At 39.8% G+C, this 17142-nt stretch overlaps 1 protein-coding gene across 2 annotated transcripts in view; it reads left to right on the top strand.

Annotated features, from left to right (window-relative positions):
- Window positions 1-16928, top strand: part of LOC111869076 — a 19895-nt gene extending 2967 nt beyond the window's left edge. Inside the window, exons 2-5 of one of the 2 annotated variants that reach the window (XM_033753276.1) lie at window positions 6313-6520; window positions 8862-9043; window positions 10640-10783; window positions 15650-16928. In XM_033753276.1, the coding sequence (XP_033609167.1) occupies window positions 6313-6520; window positions 8862-9043; window positions 10640-10783; window positions 15650-15763 (648 nt within the window). In that variant the 3' untranslated portion in view covers window positions 15764-16928. Of the gene's footprint in view, window positions 1-6306; window positions 6521-8861; window positions 9044-10639; window positions 10784-15649 lie in introns of both variants that reach the window. The other variant, XM_023860282.2, reaches the window with a different exon arrangement.
- The last annotated feature ends 214 nt before the right edge of the window (window positions 16929-17142 follow it).

The following is a 17142-nucleotide window of genomic DNA, read 5'->3' as shown; positions in this document are numbered from 1 at the left end:
GTCCCCCCGAACGCCCGCCCCCCCCCCCCCCCCCCAGATGCGAACACCCATGATCGAATTTGGTTGCTACCCGCCGCTGCCTGCCATTGGATGTGCGCATGCGCTAATAATGCTCTGACAGGAAGCATTCTACCTGTTTCAGGTTTTATTTAGCGACGCTGACAGTAGCTGACACTGTCATGTAGTGTCAGGAGGCAGGATGATGAATGAATTATAAGAGACGTAGAGGGCTCGTAGGCCACTTTGATACAACCCAGAAACGTGTCTGGAATGACTAAGTAAACCCACGGTAAGCCTCAGGACAGTGGGTCTCCCTAGCGGGATTCGAACCTTACACGTCCCGAATGAAAGTCTGGAGTTTCTGAAAGCAGTTGGATGTTGTATGTAAGCTGAGGGCTCGAGTTCGTTGTATTCAGGGCCTAGTTCTTTGAGACGTGTTGGAGCCGTGTGCAGTAAATAGGGCACGTCTCCATACCTAGATCTCCGAGGAAGCCATGTTTGCGGCATTCACTGCACGCATCGGTGTGGTGCTCGAGTTTCTCAGACCCGTATAATCACAGCTGTAACACCTGCCGCTGAGAGAGGCGTGGGTGGGCATGTCGGGAAATGTACGCACAGCGTATAACAGTTCTGACGCTTCACTCTCGTTTAATCGTCTCGAAAACTGAAGGCCTTAACGGAAAACATATGTGTATTACACATAATCTGCAAGTTTTTATGCGAAACATATTTCACTCCAATGAATATGTAAGGAGTTGGGCGCGAAATGCACTCAGAAACGCGTGTCTGTCTTCCCATAATGTTCGTCATTCTAAATATGCACATTGTAGTCGTCATCGTCATCATGGGTTAAGCCATGCTTGGTCTGTTCCCCCCTCTTGAAAAGTATGTTGGTCCCTCCATCTTTACTAGGGGCGACTAGTTTTTCGTCTTCTTTTTGGGTTGCAAACATTCTCTTAGGAAACTGTNTCTTACAGCCGAATTTCGGATCCGTATGTAAGTGTATGTACCGCCATAACTTTGTGAAACTTTATCTGCCTCTCCTTCCTTGCTCTGTTACTCAGTGTTCTTCGTATTATGCCACGTTTGGTGAAATTGTGCAGTTTTGTTTTTAAATTCCTTCTCTTCATTCCTAAATAATTAAAATTGTTTACTTGTTCAATTATGTGATTATCGCTTTTTTAGTTCTCACATTAATCATTCCTTTCAGAGCCATTGCCTTTGTCTCGTTTACTTAAATCTTCAAATTATATTTTCTAGCTGTATTGTTCAGTGAATAATGCCTGTACTTGTGACTATCGTGTCCTTTGCTGAAATTCTTACTCATTATAGTCGGACGCCATAGTACCACATTTAATCGAAATCCGCTCACCGGTTTTCGTGTTGTTACATACCGGCAGACAGATATGGAAAAACGAATAGGTTATTCTTTCAATGTTTCGTTGGTGACGCGCCAAGAAACACTCCCTTGTCCGAGTAGCGGTTGATTTGATTTATGAAGTATATTCCAGGAATGGAATTGTCATGAAATGCGTTAACAACCAGTCTGTTCACATGGCGTGTGTGTCGCCTGTTGCATGCTTTGCAAAAAAAAAAAAGAAAGTAGAGCTATCCCTGTAACAGGCCGTGGAGGCCCCTAGGATTGTGAGACGTCGAGGCTCCCACATTTTCTAGACAATCGGCTGACAGATGGCGGTGAGGTTGTCAGCCTTACGAGCCGGCCGCCCTTTACCCCCCAGGAAGATTCGTGGTACTCATTTCTGTTAGAGGCTGAGTCGACCCCAGGGAAACAGTGCTGCTGAAAGGATTAGGTCAACTGAAAAATCAAGTGACATCATCGGGAATCAAATCCGCGACCTTCCGGTTTGTAGCGTAATGCCTCGACCAGCTACGCTACCGCGTGCCCCTGCATGCTTTGTGAGTAGCTGAAATATGATATTAACGGGCCTAATGAATACAGTAAGATGGTGGTTTAAAAGAATGTGGACCAATTGTTATACAAGTATAGGCTGTTGTTACCATGGTACATGAGCACTCAACTGTGTGTCGACATTATTCATGTCCTGTGTAATAATACGGTTTGTTTCTATAAGCACATTTAACCCTTTAAAGCCCGGTGGTCACTATATGTACCACCTCCTGTAACATGCTAAAACTCTCCGTTTAAAGCCAAGCCTACCTCTATAGTTTCCACTCTGCCTTGTTCTTGTGTATCAGGATATTTTGTGTTATGATTTTTCATCTGTGGTGACACGTCACAGATGATAATTTTTAGTGTGATAGCCTTCTGCCACTGTCCCACGCCTTCAATAATAATAATTATAAATTATAATTTTTATATTCGTCTCTGTCTGGTTTCTCGGATTTACGTTGAAATTTCTTTCCTTGCACGCACACGCGCGTACGCGTACACGTACCAGCACGCACACCACCAACAAATACGCGACATTAATAGAGGCGCCACATCACACGGCTTTTAATTTTTAACTTTATATATTTTTTAAATGTTGAACACAGTAGAAGTAAATAGTTTGTGCAAGAGCGAAGAATTTAGTGTGTAGCGCATGATCGTTCTGCCAGCAGTGTAACAGTTACCGTGGAACGGCATACACACCTGACGATGGTCCTCGTGACACCGAATCATGACCTGTAGCAGTGGAAGTAAGACATGATACGGGTATGGATGAACCTGGAGTCGCTCGGGTAGCTGCACTGAAGCCTGTGTTTGGAAATTGGAGACACTAGGGATAAACTTGGGGGGGGGCGGAATCCCCGCTGGTGAGAAGGGGATAAGTACGGCGGTCGTCCTTCGGGAAATTTTCTGAAAGGAAAGTTATTTGAATTTGTCACAGCGGTGACCATGGGGCGAGCTACCCCTGGGACGCTGTTGCTAATGTAGCAATGCTAATTGCACGTCCTTTCATGTTATTAAAAAGGCAACAGGTCGTGGAGGCCAATAACGTTGCGTGACGTCGAGACTCCCACATTTTGTTTATACAGTCGGCTCACAGATGGCGATAACGTTGTCATCCTTCCGCTCCTGCTGCCCATTACCTCCCCAGGAAGATAACCTCTCGACATAAAGACGTAGAATATAATAAAACAACCCCCGGCCCGATTTGTCACGACCTAAACAACGGAAAATGCCCCGGGATCGTCGGGGCTGGTGGTGGAAGTGGCCCTCACGAACTCAGAATATTACTTATATCTACGTAACATTGGAAGACCAAATCGTAGATGGGAGGACAATGTTAAAATAGGTCAGAAAGGTGGGAACTTGTGTAGTGGACTAATCTGCCTCAGAGCAGAGGCTAGCAGGCAGCTCTTGTGAACACGGTAATGAATCTTTGTCTTCCATAAAAGGTGGAGCATATTTTGAGTGCTGGTAACTAGGCAACTTCACAAGAAGGACTTGGCTTCACGGAGTCAGTTCCTGGAGGAAGCGGAAAGAGCGTACAGGTGCCCCCCCCCCCAGGCCAAGCGATTGCTGCATTCCCGAGAGCGGTCGCGTAGCTGCAGATTTTTTGTAACTCTTCTGGTTTCACAGCTTTACATTTTCATCGCGAAACCCGCATTAGAATAAACTAATGCTCTTCATATTTTCCGTTAACGGATTCTAATTTTGTTGTTTTAGACCAGCCGTGTCAAACATGCGGCCCCCATAGCCACAAAGCGGCCCGTCAACTTTTGGAGTTAATTGATATTAAAATTTTAATACAAATATTTTTTGTAAAGACAATTTTCCAACAGACCAGAAGACAAGAAGTCTCACGCAGACATAAATTAGCAGGCTGCAGGAAATTCAATGTTTTGCTATTTCTAACATAATTTCTTGTGTAATCTCTCTTTTTACACATTGAAAAGCTGTTTGATACTTGTCAAAAATGGCATTCTCTTGCTTTTTAAAACTGTAAGATATGTGAGTTTAGGTAATTATATTGAAATTATTCCTAAATAATAAATAGAATTAAATTTCCTTGTATCAAAATCTAATGTATATTTCTATTTTGAAGTGCGGCCCTGGACTGTTATTTATAGGGCTGAGGTGGCCCTCTGTACAAGTTGAGTTTGACATGCCTGTTTTAGACCAATAATACAATACTATCTTCCTTTTTTTTATATACTCCTTGCTGAAGCAGCTTCAGTCTAGACAAATCACGTGAAGTCGCGTTGATGCAAAATTTGCGTACGGCACTTTAGAGTGAGGTCTCATGTTGTAATCGCATCCAGTTGTATAACTGCAATGCTGGTGCGGTGTGCAGACGTTAGGATGTGATGCAGAAACCGTGAAACACTACCCTTTCTTTGAACGTAATCACGTGCCACTGTTTAAACACACTGCCCAGATAAAAGGACGAGTATTTACTGCGCGCGGTGTGGATGGTGCGTATACATTGCTCTTTGAACGCATAGTGTGTGTTTGAGAGCGCCATGGGTTGGAGTACACATCGCTTGGTATGTAGAACTTGCCAGAATTTTTTAGATCACTATAGTGCAAAGTGCAGTGCACTTGGCCAGATCTGCTTATCGTTCCCCGCCAGTGCAAACGTGTGCTTTGCTAGTGTGCAAATCACGCGATGATTTTCCAGCAGGCCCAGGCTTTTGTGGCATTTCCGTTCAGATCTCTCTCTCGTCCATCTGTTGCATTCCAGGTAGTACTCTCGAAAGGGAACCATTATCTTCACTTCTATTCGCCAGATTTCCTTTTCATCGGTGAAATATTTTCATAAATTCGGGTCCTCTTCCGAATGAATTCTCTTGTACTGCGGCCACTTCCGGCCTATTGTACCAGCCCCAGATGATAGGTGAGGGTGATTGTGAAGCAATTGGTGGAATGAAGATTGGCAGGGGAAACCGAAGTACTCGAAGAAAACCTGCCCCAGCGCCACTTTGTCCACCACAAATCCCACTTGACCAGACCCGGGATCGAAGCCGGGCCGCCGCGGAGGGAAGCCAGCGACTAACCGCTTGAGCTATGGCGCGGCCATGAATTTACTTACTTCAGTTTCTATACGTTCAGTATTTGTTAACCCCGTGCCCATTGTTCGGCAAATGAGCCCAATACTGTCGTGGTCAAATCGAAGAGGCAGGAAGGAGACTACTTTGGCGTAGATGGGAGTATAATATTAAAATGAATATTAAATTGAAGGATGCAAGAGAGAGTGGACTGGATTTGAACGTCTTCAGAGTGGGGTCCATTGATGGCATTGAACCATTGGCTTCCATAAACGCCGGTGAATTTCTTCGCCATGTGAGCGACTATCACTTTTTTCTCAAGAAGGCCTATGCCTTATGAAGATCTTTGCTTCAGTTGCAGTTCTTCAGCCACGTTTTAAATGTCGGTGGAATTGGAATTTTGGAGACTGAGTGAATGACGAGTTGCCACGTGTAGGATGTGACGCCGTTTGTCAGGTAAATAGATGCAACGTTTTGGATGAGAATCCTGCTGCCGGAGCAGCCGGTATAGCTTAGTTGGCTACGGGATGGACGGACGGGGTTTGATTTCCAGTAGGGGCTAGAAAATTTTCTCTTCTCCACAGCGCCGAGACCGGCTCTGGAGCCCACGCAGCCTTCGGCTTGGCTTTCTCCGGGGGTAAAGCGGGTGGGGCGTGAAGCTGACAACTTTCATCAAGTACCGAGGCCAAGAGTGGTGGAACTATACCTCCAGTCCCCCATACACCCCATGGCGTGCTCCTTAATTAGTGAAGCAAAGAGAGAACTTTACCTTACTGCCCCTCTCTTCTGGGTACACTTCTACATCGAACTTCGAGGCAACAAGTGCCTCTAAAACGTTTGTACCAATTTACCAAACTGTATAGCGTCACATTCCAAGAACCGCAATTTTAAAAATCAATAGGCTATGTATTTTATACTTCAGGGCATATCTGTCAGCTGTCAGGCGCAGCCTATCTTCTGGATCTGATACTGGCCTTTGGGTTCACTAAGTTTCTGGACCTTATTCACCGTTCGGTATTCGGAAAGTACACAGCGTTTCGGAAATTGGATATTTTCCGTCCTCAGATTTTCGGTTAGGGATGCAGCTTCCAAGTTGGGTCCGTAGGAAAAAAATGTAATGCAAATTAGTGGACCATGGACCAGTGGTGCAGTGATTGAAGTTAGATCTAGTTCCAAAACGTTGTGTTCGCAGAGAATACGGGACCATGGACAAAGTTCAGACCTTCATAAATCCCGAATGTAATGTACCATCTTCATAATTCTTTAGAATTGTCTAATACTTTCTGTTCAGCTCCTTCCATATATTACATTTTGTCAGTACTTTTCTGATTATTAAATTTTGATTGTTAGAAACAGGAGCAGAAGGCCGCCGCGAAGCATGAACATCTATACAAGATACTGGTGATTGGTGAGCTTGGTACAGGCAAAACGTCAATTATCAAGCGCTACGTCCATCAGTTCTTTTCCCAGCATTACCGAGCCACTATTGGCGTTGACTTCGCTCTGAAGGTCCTGAACTGGGACGCAAACACCATCGTAAGACTGCAGCTCTGGGACATTGCAGGTACCGTGGGGATTCATTGTTATTATCATACGACGTATCTACAGCAATTCCGTGCCAACCACATGGGTCACTTTTCTGAAAGACGCCGCGGTTAGCAAGGCCAAGGCGTTATGGGAGGTTGGGCTTAGGGGACTTCAAGGCCTTATGGGAGGCTGGGGTTAGGGGACTTGTGGACGCTTCTGGAATACTTCACAGTCTATAGCAGTTCCAGAACCTCCACTAAACACAGACATATGCAGTAACACGTTTCAGAATAAAACATAATACCATGCAGCATTAAAAATGGCGTACTGAAGTGCTTATCTGGGAGGTAAAAAACTGGGTTTGGTTGATTAGGACCATGTCAACCCACCGGTTGTTTCTCATGTGTACACTATTTAAAAATCGCGGCTACATGAAATCAAATACCACTGTTGGCAAACTGGATACAAATGGAAAACAGTGGACATCTGGAGCCTGAGGTTACCATGGGATTGCTATGCACAGAAAATATCAAATGCAAGAATACTGTGGCACAGTCAAATGAGGCATTTTAAATAACCTTGCAAATTCGAAACAATCATCTTTACTTATAGTTCTATATGGGAAAGTGTTGTTATGACGAAAAAAGAAAGTTGAGCTCGAGAGTTTGATGGATCTACACGTTTTAAGCCCTTGTGAACATGAAACAGTGGCTCTTTGTATGTCATATATGTTCTTGTTTGTGTATAAAGGTGGATGTGCCCCTTGCTAGTGCTTGAACAATTGGATTTCATTTGTATTCGGTATTCAAAAATTTGTCCGCCATAGGCCAGTGCCCGGTGAATATGAACATCCTAGCTCCAAAAATAACGTGCCGTGCATATGAGCCATAAACACAATTCTCATTTTCTTTAAAATGGCTCTAGAGATGTTGACTAAATTCCGGAAACTTGTGGAGACCATCTCCCTAAACAAAACTTTATGGAAAATAACTGTATGTGCACTAGGGGTCCAAATAGAAGATGTGGACTTTTTTTTGTGAACCAGCTCTAGTGGTTACATGGACTTCATTGTTCGGTACGTAGCAGCGAACTAGTTGCCTGGTGAGGAACAGTCAATCTCGTTTGCAGAGTAATGCAGTCAGGGTCAGCCTATGTGAGCTGTGGCAGTGTAAGGTTTTGTATTTGAGGTACTGCCCTCTAGGATATAATGCTGTATAGTCTGGTAGAAGTCCTCTGACATTTTGTAAGAATGTCAGTAGACGTTTTACCTGACTACACAGTGTTATATTCTTAATTTCCACTGTTCTTTGTTGAGAACTGTGACTGTGCGTGCTGGTATGTGTATGTGTATAGTGAACTGTAAAGTGTAGTCACGTGCTGTACCAAAGAGTCCAATAAATCCGATTACAAATCCAAAACCCATCTGTAGTCACTCCATAAAAGCATGACAGTATATTATAATAGTATCATGAACAGATGTAATTCTTCTGCCTAATGCTGCAAGTCAAAGCTTGAATTCATAGGAAATGTTGTGCCATTGCACCCATTAAAAACTAACTTCCTCACTCTGCAACCAGCTACGTTGCAGGTTAGAGATGAAGCTCCCAACTGAGAGACTGAAGATATGATGTGTTGCCTGGTTAGGGCCCTTGAACACCTCGGGGGGCAGTGGTAGATGTGTATGGAGCAATGGTTGAATGGTTGTTAGCAGGGGAACTCACCATTTCATTTAAATGTACATAAATATCGTTTTGAGACTGTAATAAATAGCCATATCTATACCATGTATACTTTTAAGTACTTGTAATTATGACACCAACTTAACATTCATTAAGATAAATAGGTTTATGAAAAGTATCTTGATACAAAAAGTGGAAGATGCACAGATTATTTGAGGCTGTGACAATGGAAAAACAAATTCTGTTCTGCAGTAAATCCTGAATGATACCATTATATCCATGTTAATGAGTTATACAGGAATTTGTTACATAAACAGGACAGTGAATATCAATTTTTATAGTCCAGTACATGGATTATGTTTAAACATAAAAAAATCTGCATTTTGCCCATGTTTTATTTATGTTTTATTTTATATTTCCCCCCAAAATGTGCTTATTGCCCTAAACGGCATTAACTGGTTGGGCTCTGTAACAGAGATACAGTTTATATTCTGCAATGTGGTAACATAATCTTAAATATTATTTAGATGAACTTCATGTTTGAAAGAGTCAGCCAGTTAATAACTTTGTTTGCGTGCAGATCACACTGTGAGCTTATATAGGTGCATTTAGCTGTTGCTCTGGCCTCTAATCCCACCCAACCCCCTACTCTATGTCTCTCTCTCTGAACTTGTATTAATGCACAGTCTCAAATTTCAGGCCAAGAACGGTTTGGAAATATGACTCGGGTGTATTACAAGGAAGCAGTTGGAGCATTCATTGTTTTTGATGTCACGAGAGCTGCTACATTTGATGCAGTTGTTAAGTGGAAGCAGGACCTGGATGCCAAGGTGCAGCTACCAGATGGCTCTGCCATACCGTGTGTCCTTCTGGCAAATAAGGTAAGCTTTATATCTGAGGTTCTCAGTGGTTAAGAACACTTATCTCCTGAGTTGTAACACTCTGTAGACCAATATAAGACCTTCAGAGTTTACAGAACTACATGGTGTTACAAGCCATGTTACTGTTCTCAAAGTAAGCTTTCATCACTGTATGTACAAGAGTGTGTTATATCACAATATTTGGGCAGTGTGTGTCTCATCTGTTGAAATTGGAGCAAATGTCATGAATGCATTTGACCTTGCAAAAGGCGTTTGAACCACCTCCTCAGCGACTTCACTGTTTTCAAGTTTTTGTACATTGTTAGTTTCCATGCCAGGAATGTGCGATTTGTAGCCAATGGTCATTTACTGATGATTCTATCCTGGCACAAACACAGATAGATAATGATTTATAGTAAAGAGCTAGAAATATAATATACACATGATTATCCTTGCTAATAAAGGGAGAAACACCAGAAACTATAAAAAATACGAATCAATACGAAGACACATCCAACATTACAACACCTGCAGCCAGAAAGGGAACACACATCACGAGACACGGTATACACGGAGTGTGATAGGAATGACTCCCATAGTGGAGGAACCATGCGTGGGTTTGAATTAGGACACATAAGATGAATAATCTTAACAAGTTTTAGGGTATTAAAATTTATTATAGTTGACGAATACTTTTTAAAAACTTTTAAAATAATTTTACAATGATACATAATGGCAAGCAATGCAATAGATTAGTGTAAATAAAGCACATGATGATGGCACTATGTTGCCAAAACATGTCGTGAAGTAACAGGTGAAATTGAGTGCACTACAAGACGGACACTGCATACCACATCATGGACGAAAATCGGTGCAACAGGACGCTAAAATACAACATTATAAAAAAATATTGCTAAATGAAGTTCTGATGTGATGGGAGGCCATGGTAACTGTTTGGAATGCAGAAATTAGAAAAGTTCATAGCATCTGATCTGTTCATTTATCTCAAAAACTATTAGATATATGGACAACATTTTTGAACATAACTGTGTGTGTCATCTTTGCCTGCTTCATGTTCTCTTTGGATGTTCTTATTTGTGATATATATTTAGTAAGTTGCACTCCAGATATATGTTGAAACGCATGTGAAGTGTCTGGCATTGCTATGTGATTTAAATGGAAATTAAAATGATTAGGTAATTCTTTGTCAATTTCCCTAACATCCAATTTCATTCAAATCTGTCTAGCAGTTCTGTAATTGTTTGATATGTATAGAGAGACAGATCTTAGTGATCTTAGCAAGTACTCTGGAGGTTTGTGAACATGCTGAAAAAGGAAGATGGGTAACCCACTAACCAGATAAGTAGTGTATGGATAATCAGGAATTTATTGTAACAATAAGTTAAGGAAAAGTAATTGGAAGCAAAATTTGGTTGAATATAAACATTTTTTTAACAAGTAAGTACCTCTTGCTGTGTCCATGTACACTTGATGGAATTCAGACCTGTATGTTATGTGCAAAATCTAAAGCTTCAAGTTGATGTTTTGATCCATAGAAATAACTGCCTGCTCTTGATTTATTTACTGTAAGAATATATGTTGAAATCTGATTTTCAGTGTGATCAACCAAAAGAAGGGCTTGTAAATAATCCTTCTAAGATGGATGAATACTGTAAGGAACGAGGTTTCACTGCCTGGTTTGAAACTTCTGCAAAAGATAATATCAATATTGAGGATGCTGCAAAATGCTTAGTATCAAAGGTGAGTAAACGGTGTAATTCCTTATAATATTATATTTTAGCTTCCCGTTGCATTGAGGCATTATTCTTATTATCAAAGTGCACGTCAATAATGCAACAATATAAAAGACATCAAGAATATGTCACTCGCTAAAAATGTATTTTAATACTTTATGATGTTAAAATCATTAAAATGTCAAAAGGACACTAAAAGTATATTTTATACATTAAAAGTGATTATCTTAATACACAAGAGAATTGTATCAGCAGTTACGAGGGTAGAGTTTGTTAGTGACAGGATATATATTATCACGTGTTGGGTATGTCACGCAACAAATAACTATGCGTGGGTCTCGGATTCAGCGAATCTTTATTGGACACTCACACTTACACACTTTACAACCATTAGCACCTGCAGTATGACAATTACTGCTTACACAATATCTCAGCCAATACTTCTGTAGCTCCAACTATCTTCAGTGGCAGCTTCCTGAAGACTGACTTCTTGTCGAAGCTGGGCTATTTATACCTCGGCAGTTGCTATAGTGTGAGCCTTTGTTATAACCGTGGAAACTCATCTCTATGCAGTGCTCACTGTTAGAATTAGAGTATCACTATTGTTACTTCCTATGCAACGGTCTGTTCTAGTGTTTCCATAGAAGTGACTCTTCTGGATTCCAAACACGTTACAATATAATACTAAAAGGTCGCTGGTGTGATATTGTTACGAATGTTCATGCCCCAACAGAAGATAAAATTGATGACATAAAGGACAGGTTCTATGAAGAATTTCAACACGTATTTGATAAATTCCTGAAGTACCCTATGAAAATTTTGTTAGGAGATTTCAATGCCAAAGTAGGGAGGGAAGACATTTTTAAACCAATAATTGGGAATGAGAGTTTGCATGAAATTAGTATGATAATGGAGTTAGAGTACTAAACTTTGCCACATCAAGAAATCTTACTGTCAAAAATACAATGTTCCTGCATTAAAACATCCATAAATTTACTTCGACATCTGATGGGAAGATACACAATCAAACAGACCATATTTTGATAGATAGGAGACGGCACTCAAGTATCCTTGATGTCTGATCATTCAGGGCAGCAGATTGTGATACTGACCACTACCTGGTGGTGACAAAGGTTAGGGAAAGACTGGCAGTGAGCAAACAAACAACGCACAGAGTTCATATGGAGAGGTTCAATCTCAAGAAATTAAATGAGGTAGAGGGTAAAGAGCAGTATTGTGTTGAAATCTCAAATAGGTTTGCAGCTTTGGAAAACTTGGACACTGAGGTGGATGTTAATAAAGCTTGGGAAACTATTAGGGAAAATATAAGAATTTCTGCCAAGGAGAGTCTAGGTTATTATGAATCGAAGGAGCATAAGCCATGGTTTGGTGAAGGATGCTCAAAATTATTAGACCAAAGAAAATGAGCTGAATTGCAATAGTTGCAGGATCCAAGTGAAATAAATAGGGATAATATGAACAATATAAGACATGAAACCAGCAGGCATTTTAGGAATAAAAAGAGGGAATATCTGAAAGATAAAATTGATGAGCTTGCAATGAACATTAAGAACAAGAACATTAGAGACCTATATAGAGGACTTCAAAAGGGGTTACCAGCCTAGCAGTAACTTAGTGAAGGATGAGAATGGTGATCTGCTTGCAGAGTCCCACAACATTTTGAATAGGTGGAAGAACTTCTCTCAATTATTGAATGTACATAGTCAGTGATGTTAGGCAGACAGAAATCCATACAGCTCAGCTGTTAGTACCTGATCCCAGCCCTTTTGAGGTTGAAAGTGCTATTGCAAAATTGAAACAGCATAAATCGCCAGGTAGTGATCAAATTCCGGCAGAACTTATCCAAGCAGGAGGCGAAATATTATGTTCTAAGATCCACAAGCTAATTAATTCTATTTGGCATAAGGAAAAATTTCCTGATCAGTGGAAGGAGTCTATTATTGTACCAGTTCACAAGAAGGGTGATAAAACTAACTGTAGTAATTATAGGGGGATATCACTGCTATCAACTTCATACAAAATTTTATCCAATGTTCTTCTCTCAAGGTCAAGTTCATACAAGGATGAAATTATTTGGGATCATCAGTGTGAGTTTTGATGAAACAGATCAACTACAGATCAGATCTTTTGCATTTGTCAGATAATGGAGAAAAAATGGGAGTACAATGAGACAGTATATCAGCTATCTGTAGACTTCAGGAAACCTGTAATGTAGTCAAGAGGGAAGTATTGTACAATATTCCGATAGAGTTTGAGATACCCATGAAACTAGTTAGGCTGATTAAAATGTGTTTAAACGAAACATATAGTAAAGTCCATATAGGTAAACATTTGTCTGATAAATTTCCTATCCAGAATGGTCTAAAACAAGGAGATGCTTTATCGCCACTCCTTTTCAACTTTGCCTTAGAATATGCTGTTAGGAATGTCCAGGAAAACCAGATGGGACTGAAATTAAATGGGACACATCAGCTGTTGGTCTATGACGATGATGTGAATCTACTGGGTGACAATATAAATGCCATAAAGAAAAACACACGAACTTTAATTGATGCAAGTAAGGAGGTTGGTCTAGAGGTAAACACAGAGAAAACTAAGTATATGTTGCTGTCTCTTCACCAAAATACAGGANGGGGAATATTTGGACCGAAGAGAGATGAAGGGACAGGAAGTTGGAGAAAACTGCATAATGAGGAGCTTCATAACTTGTACTCTTCTCCAAGTATAATTAGAATGATCAAGTCAAGGAGGATGAGGTGGGCAAGGCATGTAGCACGAATGGGGGAGACGAATGCATATAGGATATTGGTGGGGAAGCCAGAAGGAAAGAACCACTGGGAAGACCAAGGCATATGTGCGTTGAAAACNTGTACGTGGGTGAACAAGATGAAAATGGATCTTAAGGAGAGAATAGGATGGTACAGATTGGATTGATGTAGCTCAGGATAGGGACCAGTGGAGGGCTCTTGTGAATGAGGTAATGAACTTTCGGGTTCCATAAAATCCTGGGAAATTCTTGAGTAGCTGCAGAATCAGCAGCTCCTCAAGAAGGGCTCAGCTCCACGAGTAAGTAAGTAAGTAAGTAAGTAAGTAAAAGTGTTTATCAAAATTTCTAAAATATCTCTTGTTTTTCATATATCTTTTCTAGTTTACGACATGTTTTGGCTGCACATGGGCCATCATCAGGTGATTTTCTTTTTGGGGAGACCACTGCACTGTTCACTTGTCCACCATGCTCCCATGCACGTCAATGTTTAGTTCTATCTCATGACTAGAATGCTGTTGTTGCACTCTTTTGCAGCTATCATAGTTTTTTGTGTCGTATTCCTCTTGTGTATGTGTCACTACTGTGGTCTTTCTGTATACAGGCCTTGCAGCGAGTGGTTTTATCATTAATTCACCAAATTGGGTTATTTTTAATGTGACTTCTAAGGACGAATTTTCTCAATTTGTGCTTTGTATCAAATATTATTAGACTGATCAAATTAACTGTTTTCATGTCACAATAACTTGCCAAAATTTCAGATTTGTATTCTGTTCTCATTTGTTTGTGTTTTTTATAACAAAATAGACACATCTGCCATCTAGAATTACAGCAATAAAATAGGAGAAATGTGAACGAATGATTGGTTGCTGAATATGTTACCAGTGACACAGGAAGTGTTAAGAGGATGAGGTGGGGTGGGATGCTTAGCACACATGGAAGAGATGTGAAATACAAAATTTTGATCAGAGAACCTGAAGGGAAGAGACCACTTTCAAGACTAAGCATAAGTAGGAGGATAATGTTAAAATGGATCTGAAGAAATGGGTGTGAGGTTTTGAAATGGATTTTTCTTCCTTAGGATAAAGCCTTCATTGTTCACTCTTACTACACACACTAGAAGAAAACTGAATGTTTGTAAATTGTTCAGTATATGCTCCAGACTGATAACAGAGCAACAATAAGGCAGATCCCATTGTAATGAATCTAAACTCAAAGATTTTCTTTTGTTTTTTCCCACTTAATTGTGAGTGTGTTCAGGAGATTATGATTAATTCATTAATGGGCAATTTCAACTCATAACATCCCTTTTGTTTAATTATTTCAAAAGCAAATGTTTACAGAAACTATTGACATAAGATGTGGTATCATTTTCTTCTACAGCTCTTGTTTGAAACATTTTTCTCTCTGATAAATATTGAGAAAGATATATGCAGAAATGCATTTAGGTTTTCTTGTAATGTAGTTGTTAAAATTTGTCTGATTGAAATGAAAATTGACATGGCATAATAATATTTTGTAAAATTCTCTGGCCTTAGACTTCAAGAGACTCATTCCTCATTTGACTTCTGCTATTCATATGGATGAAATACTGGGCTTAACAGGTGCTCCGCAGGGTTGGAAATGTGTCTAAAATTGGGAAGATATCATAAAATATATGTTTCAGTCTCTGGTATGGAGATTTTGGTTTTCAAAGACTGTACTCTTGTATTTCTTTGCAAAAGAAAGATAATGGTTTGTTACACTTTGGATGACTAAGTACCTGGAGTTTGTCCCATCATCTGCTGTTCTGGAAGATCACAACATTTTGGAAACTAGGTGTACTTCTGTCCTTGGGTGAAAAGGTGGGGAGGCATGTACTCAGTTTGGTCCACCAGATAGAGCTAATTTTTCCAATCTACTGATTGAGATTATCTCTTTCTAATTGACCCTGTTTAGTAGGTGCCTCCCATCTTTTCACCTAAGGATGGAGGCAGATTATTTTTTTTAATATTATGTTCTTTTAGAATACTGGATGATGGCCAAGTGCAGAAACTCATGAATCCTGAGCAGAAGAAAGAAGGCTTATTTTTACTGTACTCTTTACAGATTTTGCAGAATAATAAGATGATAAACAGCAATGAATCTTCAAATGATCTCGAGAGATTTACTCTTGATGGAAGAAACCAGAGAGAACAGAAGAGCAAGACATGTGGTTGCTGACAGAGTTCTTGATGTGTATAATAGAACACTTTCATGTGCTTCGTGTTGATTACAAGGGCAGTCTGCTCGAATGAATGTGTATGGAGATCCGTTTGGATTACTGTATTGCTGGTTGTTGCCATATTTATTGCTAGAGGTCAGTAGTGTAAGTTGAATAGCAGCTAAACTTTCCACCAATAGGGGCCATGACTTCAAGATGATGTCAGATTAGAAAAGTGATTAAATATCTAAGTATTGTGCTGTTGTATAACATTTACTAAATGTGTTACTGGAAGACATAAATACAGAATAAGCACTCAGTTTGTTTGAAATGTGGTGAATGTTGAGAAGACAAAATGCCGAATACTGCTTATGCTGTGGTGTTCAGTAGTTTCATGGGTTTTTGGCGACTGTCCAACAGCAGTGTGGGGGTGGTGCAGGTGCATATTTATCAGATGTGTACTCTCCTAATTCACCAGCAAATGCAGTTTTTTTAGTATATATTTTTGTTAATTGGTGTACCCACTTCAGAGAAGCCTTTTGTTTTGGAACCCTCTAATGTCTTTTCTTTCAAGGTTAAAGATTGGTCATTGCTTTACTGCACAGCTGTGCTTTTGTGCCTTGAAACTAAGACTAAGTATGATGGAAATGTGTTGTCAACAGTAATTTAGTATCAGACTTCACACAATTTGTTACAAACTAAATGTTTTATATTCAACATTTAACTTAGTTATACTTCTGCAAGATTGCATGATACATATTTGTACTGTTTTAAAAATGTTGTTACAGAATAATTACAATTTCAGCTTAGTAAAGATGTGACTAATTCTTTAGGATCTAAATCAATATATGCTTCAGATAGATTTCTTATATGTACGTTTTTAGTTGTCTTTCCTGTGTTGAATTGAAAAAAAAAGTAGTCTTCTTTGTCTGCAATAAAAAATATGAATTACAAAAACATAATGTAAACAAAATATGGTCGCTTGGATGGTATGCTACAGAATATAGCTGTAAGTTATACACCACATGCATTTTTAGTGTATAAATGATTTGTAATTTTCTTAATATTTGCCTTGCTTTACATCACTGTGCAATTTGATAACTGTGGCCATATTTCCTTGTGTATATCGTATTTTTATAAGTATGTTTGTAATGTATTTAGATATTAAATTATGAATTTCCCTAGTGCCATGCTCTTACTGACTTGCCCATACACACACAATTCTGCAGCCACGTGGTGTATGTGTTGCACATCCTACCTCAGATATGATGAATGGTTTTTTGGACATCATCCATTGTTCTAATTTTTATTCAAAACTATGTTTCAGAAACTGAACCCAGTTGATAAGATCTAGTGCCTGTCTCCCAACACCAGACTCAACACAAGATATGGTATATAA

The sequence above is a fragment of the Cryptotermes secundus genome, unplaced genomic scaffold (genome assembly GCF_002891405.2).
Source record: "Cryptotermes secundus unplaced genomic scaffold, Csec_1.0 scaffold455, whole genome shotgun sequence".
Classification (NCBI taxonomy): domain Eukaryota; kingdom Metazoa; phylum Arthropoda; class Insecta; order Blattodea; family Kalotermitidae; genus Cryptotermes; species Cryptotermes secundus.
This window is presented reverse-complemented; position numbering and strand designations above follow the sequence as displayed.